Below are 5278 nucleotides of genomic sequence, written 5' to 3'. Positions count from 1 at the left end.
TTTTGATATTATCGCAGTTTGGTTTCTAATATGTTAATAGGTATTTACATAACAGAAAACTTTTCAAATTGCTGAATTGCGATTAATTTTTGTTCGTAGGAAACTAAAAAAGCGGTTGAAAGTGACATGAAATGTCTATAGTTCAATTAAAAGTATCGGCAAAACACTAAAAATTGGTTAAAGTTTCGCCAAATGTTTAGTAAAAGTAACGTTATTCGACTTAAATACATCTGATATTATTAATATATGACAATTATAAAACAGATAATGAAGCCGAATGACGAAAAACGAGTCGAAAGTGCTGCTAATCTACTAAAATGCGGATCGAACTGATGTAAAATGAAAGCGTACGATTGAAAGCGAACTAATATGACTAAGAAAGTGGGTCAAAGTGTTGTCAAACTACTAAAAGGTGGTTCAAATCGCATTCAATGGAACTAAAAAGCTGTTCATGAAATGACTAAAGTACAATTGTAAGTATTGGTAAAATACCAAAAAATAGGTTTAAGTTTCGTTAAATGTCTAATAAAGGACACGCTATTCCACTTAAATTATTTGTTTACATTCTTATCAACATGATAAGGAGTGCAAACCTATTTCGATTTCTAATATATTATAATCATTTAGGTAATAGAAAGCCCCTTCAAATGACAGAAATGCGGTTGATTTAGTTCGTATGAAACTAAAAAGTGGTTGAAAGTGTCATGAAATAACATGAAAACATTCGGTTGAAAGCGAACTATTATGACTAAGAAAGTGTATCAAGATGTTGCTAAACTAGTAAAATGTTGTTGAAAACGTCGTCAAATGAATAAATTTCAATCAAAAGTAACGTGAAATGAATCTTAATGTAGATAAGAGTTACGTCATTCGCCTAAACTACACTTGGAATATAAAACAATTTATATCTGTTAAGTCACAACCTGTGCGGTGAAGGGACGGAGCTTCAAATTCTAAGACCATAGGGGGCGCTTTTTTTGAAAAAGGTGGGTTGTGGCGCCCCCTATGGTCTAGAATATGGAGCTCCGTCCCTTCACTGCACAGGTTGTGACTTAACAGATATAAATTGTTTTATATTCCAAGTGTAGTTTAGGCGAATGACGTAACTATTATCTACATTAAGATTCATTTCACGTTACTTTTGATTGAAATTTATTCATTTGACGACGTTTTCAACAACATTTTACTAGTTTAGCAACATCTTGATACACTTTCTTAGTCATAATAGTTCGCTTTCAACCGAATGTTTTCATGTTATTTCATGACACTTTCAACCACTTTTTAGTTTCATACGAACTAAATCAACCGCATTTCAGTCATTTGAAGGGGCTTTCTGCTACTTAAATGATTATAATATATTAGAAATCAAACTAGGTTTGCACTCCTTATCATGTTGATAAGAATGTAAACAAATAATTTAAGTGGAATAGCGTGGCCTTTATTAGACATTTAACGAAACTTAAACCTATTTTTTGGTATTTTACCAATACTTACAATTGTACTTTAGTCAGTTCATGAACAGCTTTTTAGTTCCATTGAATGCGATTTGAACCACCTTTTAGTAGTTTGACAACACTTTGATGCACTTTCTTAGTCATATTAGTTCGCTTTCAATCGAACGCTTTCATTTTACATCAGTTCGATCCGCATTTTAGTAGATTAGCAGCACTTTCGACTCGGTTTTCGTCATTCAGCTTCATTATCTGTTTTAAAATTGTCATATATTAATAATATCAGATGTATTTAAGTCGAATAACGTTACTTTTACTAAACATTTGGCGAAACTTTAACCAATTTTTAGTGTTTTGCCGATACTTTTAATTGAACTATAGACATTTCATGTCACTTTCAACCGCTTTTTTAGTTTCCTACGAGCAAAAATTAATCGCAATTCAGTAATTTGAAAAGTTTTCTGTTATGTAAATACCTATAAACATATTAGAAACCAAAATGCGATAATATAAAAACATACATTATATCGTATCTTCCTGAACTTTGGACGGTTGGCGCTCGCTTTCACTGAAAACGTGTAGGCTTAGTAGATAAGATAGAGGATTCTGGAGATAAGAATTTTACGATAAAGACTCACTGGAACCGGTACATCAGTAGCTTCGAGAGATCCAGGATGGTGAAACCGGTATATATAGGTCGATTCAAGGTGATTGGTTTTCTTATTGAGTGAATTCCCACCAAATCATTATGAAAAATTGTGAATTTCTCGAATGTTGGTGAGCTAGCTTTCTTAATAGCTAATTTGGGGTGTTGAACTAGGTCGAACTTGATTCGATTCCTTAAATTCTCCATCGTTTTACCGAAGACGGCGTTATTCATTAATTTAAAGAAATCCTTCTCGAAATCGTTGGCGGCCATCTTTCTTTTTTCTGTATTGAAGGCGATATACTCGGAGAGCCAGGTTCCCTGCTCGAAGGATAAAATTCGATGAACTTGACTGATTTTCATCCCTTTCTCGACGTCATACCGCAGATTACGGTAATGAACGACGTAATTGGTTTTCGGGTGAAGATCCGGGATCAGTTTAGGTAAAGAGTCTCTCAGCGGGATATTCAAATGCTCTAGCTGATTTTTGGTATAATTCGACAGCTCTGAGGTTACAACAGATCGCTTTTGTGGTGCCAGAGGTAAATCATTATGATCGTGATGTAGTGATGCAGGGTATGTCAAGTCGACCTCAAGAATGTACCCGATTTTATCGTCATCTGGGTGTTTGAGTATATCCTCGATTGGGATGGAATTGCTCCATTGAAATTCTCTCATCGGCATGGGATCCATCATGACGGTACCGTATAGGTTGTTACAATCTAAATATGTCAGGAAGGTCGAGGGTTTTTCTGGATCATATGTATCGGGAAAGAGATTATTGTTGGCTGTCGCTAAACCGTGGGTAATCATGGAAACGCCGCCGCGAATCCCTCTCTCAATCATCAGATGCATATCCGGATCCAGCAGTAGATCCAACTCCACCCCCGTCATATAGAGAGCGCTTTCCCAAGCGAAACCCGGGCTCGTATATGAATGCGCACTATTTAATATATAGCAGTTCATACAGATGTTCCGGAATGATTCGAAGACATCCGCCAGCTGAAGAGTATCGGCAGTGACGTAGAGATCGTGATACTCTCCGATATTTCTTATCCGGAAAGTATCCCAGACCTTCTGGGCATGTTCGTAAGCAATGCCATTGATGGGTGTATCAGTTAAAATGTTGAAAAAGCTGTCCTTCGAGGGTAGATGTTCTCGGTTGAATTTTTCTGTACTATCCATGAAATCGCAGGGGTAGACTCCTTTTCTCAATAGTAGGGCAACCTCGACAGGGTTGTACACGGAGTTTAGAATTGGAAACTTATCGGAGCCTCCTTTAGCCAGGTTCCCCACGAGGGTTTCCAGGGGTGAAGCTAAAAACCGAAACGAGACGACGAAACGTAAATGTCCTAGCAAAAAAGAGATGTACGTCTCACTATTGCTTGGAATGCAATCGATTCTTTTATTTTTGATTAGTCTGATCTGCTGCATGAGAAGATGTCCATCGTAGCGGCTGAGATTATGAAGAAAGACGGGGATATGATTTGGCGGTTTCAGTTTCAGGTTGCAAGTATTGTGCGCCGCTCCACGATACATTCCCAAGTAGTGATCATGGTCCCTAACTTTCCAGTACTTCGATGTGAAGGGTTTATCACATAGATAGCATATCGACGCTTCTCGGTGGATCTTTTCATCCTCCCTTGATAGATTCAGCGGAAGTTTTTTGGCTAATTTGCCCTGAATAGCTTTCGCCTCGACATCCAATTTATCGAAAAAGACTTTCGTGGCGTCTTGTCCTCGATACGTAACCGGTTTACTAGCCTTGCCGTTGGGCCCAACCACAACATAGGAGAAACCGCAAGAGATGTGATGGGCTAAAGTTGTTGATGATGAGAGTGTCGAATCGGGTAGGCAGGTATCGACTTTAGGCATAATAGATTCAAAGTCGGCGTAAATAACGTATGGAACCCTCATACACCATCCGAACTTTGTGAATCTACATATGTGTTTTTCGGTGGGCATTTCAATACGTTGAGGTCCGTGGACGTTGCAATATTTCACGTGTTCAGTATGGTTGTTTTTAGCATTGGTACCGGAAAAGCGGTGTAGACAATAACGACAGTAGAATGTTGAACGACAATCTTTTAGTCAAATCGCTTAAGAGCCGGCTTAATTTCCGAATCAGGCAGTAATGTTGCTTCTTACCACAGGTTAGTAATAGGAGATCGATTTGTCTTCCCTCCTTTACTTTGTTTTCACTAACGTGGACGGGGAAAATTATTTTTTCCACAGCGAAGTCACAATTATTGATCCGTGTATATCAGTACTTGTGAGGAAGATTTTAGAAGTGTTGGTTGAGTTGCTGTTTAGTTGACGACATTATGAAAACTTGATGTGTTTATAACCCTTTGGTAAGGAAAATTCTCGGAAATTAAAAAGAAAGTGTCACTTTATTAAATTTAGACGATATCCCTCAAAATAATAAATGTATGATAAAATGTTTCAAGAAAATGGAATTGTTGTTGAAAAATCTGAGATTTTTTTTTATTTCAATTAATTTATAGGAAACTTATCCATTAGCAGTAAAATCAGGTGATTGAATTAAATTCTAAAGAATAGTTAAATACGGATTGTCTTTAAAATTCAAAAGAAAAAATAATATCCGCGCTTCAGTCAACTGGAAAAACTCTCATCGGTGTGTTTTTAAGGCTTGGGCAAACCAAGTCTTTTTTATATAATATCTGTTCCTTCAGCCTTAATTTTTATTAACAGGGATAGATTTATTTTTTAAGACGGAATGGAAAACGTTTGGCCTTTACTTCAGTCCGACTCATAGCCCAGTATAGAGCCCTTTCCTTCACACGTGACCAAAAAATTAAATTATCTTATTGGCTAACTAAAACTACGTAATGGTGATGTTGCTGACAAGGAGGGCCAAAAATACGTAATTCCTGTTTACCTCTGTCCGGAGCCTCCGAGATGAACTGGGCCCATGAGTGTCGCGTAGCGAGAATATTTTTTTAACCAATTTAGTTCGCCGTGGTTTTACGCTTGAAGGCGCTTATATTACCGTAAAATAAACAAAGTTCAACCCCGTGACCCTGTCGACTGCTTAGGTATTTGAGCCAAGGTCAAGGATTGTAAGTATTGTAACGATAAAATCTGAATAATATATATTTTCCCACTATTCCTTTATTTTATTCACTATCCCTTTAAGAAAATTTCCTACGCTTCGTAT

General features: G+C 37.1%; 1 protein-coding gene across 1 annotated transcript; it reads right to left on the bottom strand.

Annotated features, from left to right (window-relative positions):
• Window positions 1-2085: 2085 nt before the first annotated feature.
• On the bottom strand, window positions 2086-4062 carry LOC149682581 (uncharacterized). The gene has a single exon (XM_089834192.1). The coding sequence runs from the start codon at window positions 4060-4062 to the stop codon at window positions 2086-2088; it is 1977 nt and encodes a 658-aa protein (XP_089690318.1).
• Window positions 4063-5278: the final 1216 nt, after the last annotated feature.

This window comes from Phalangium opilio, unplaced genomic scaffold, assembly GCF_054372755.1.
Source record: "Phalangium opilio isolate 3A_F unplaced genomic scaffold, DU_Popi_V2 ptg000038l_1, whole genome shotgun sequence".
NCBI classification, from domain to species: domain Eukaryota; kingdom Metazoa; phylum Arthropoda; class Arachnida; order Opiliones; family Phalangiidae; genus Phalangium; species Phalangium opilio.
Note: the sequence above shows the minus strand (reverse complement) of the source record. Positions and strands in the feature narration are given on the sequence as shown.

Coding starts and splice junctions, on each gene's coding strand:
- LOC149682581 (XM_089834192.1), bottom strand. CDS start 4,062: ATGCCCACCGAAAAACACATATGTAGATTCACAAAGTTCGGATGGTGT.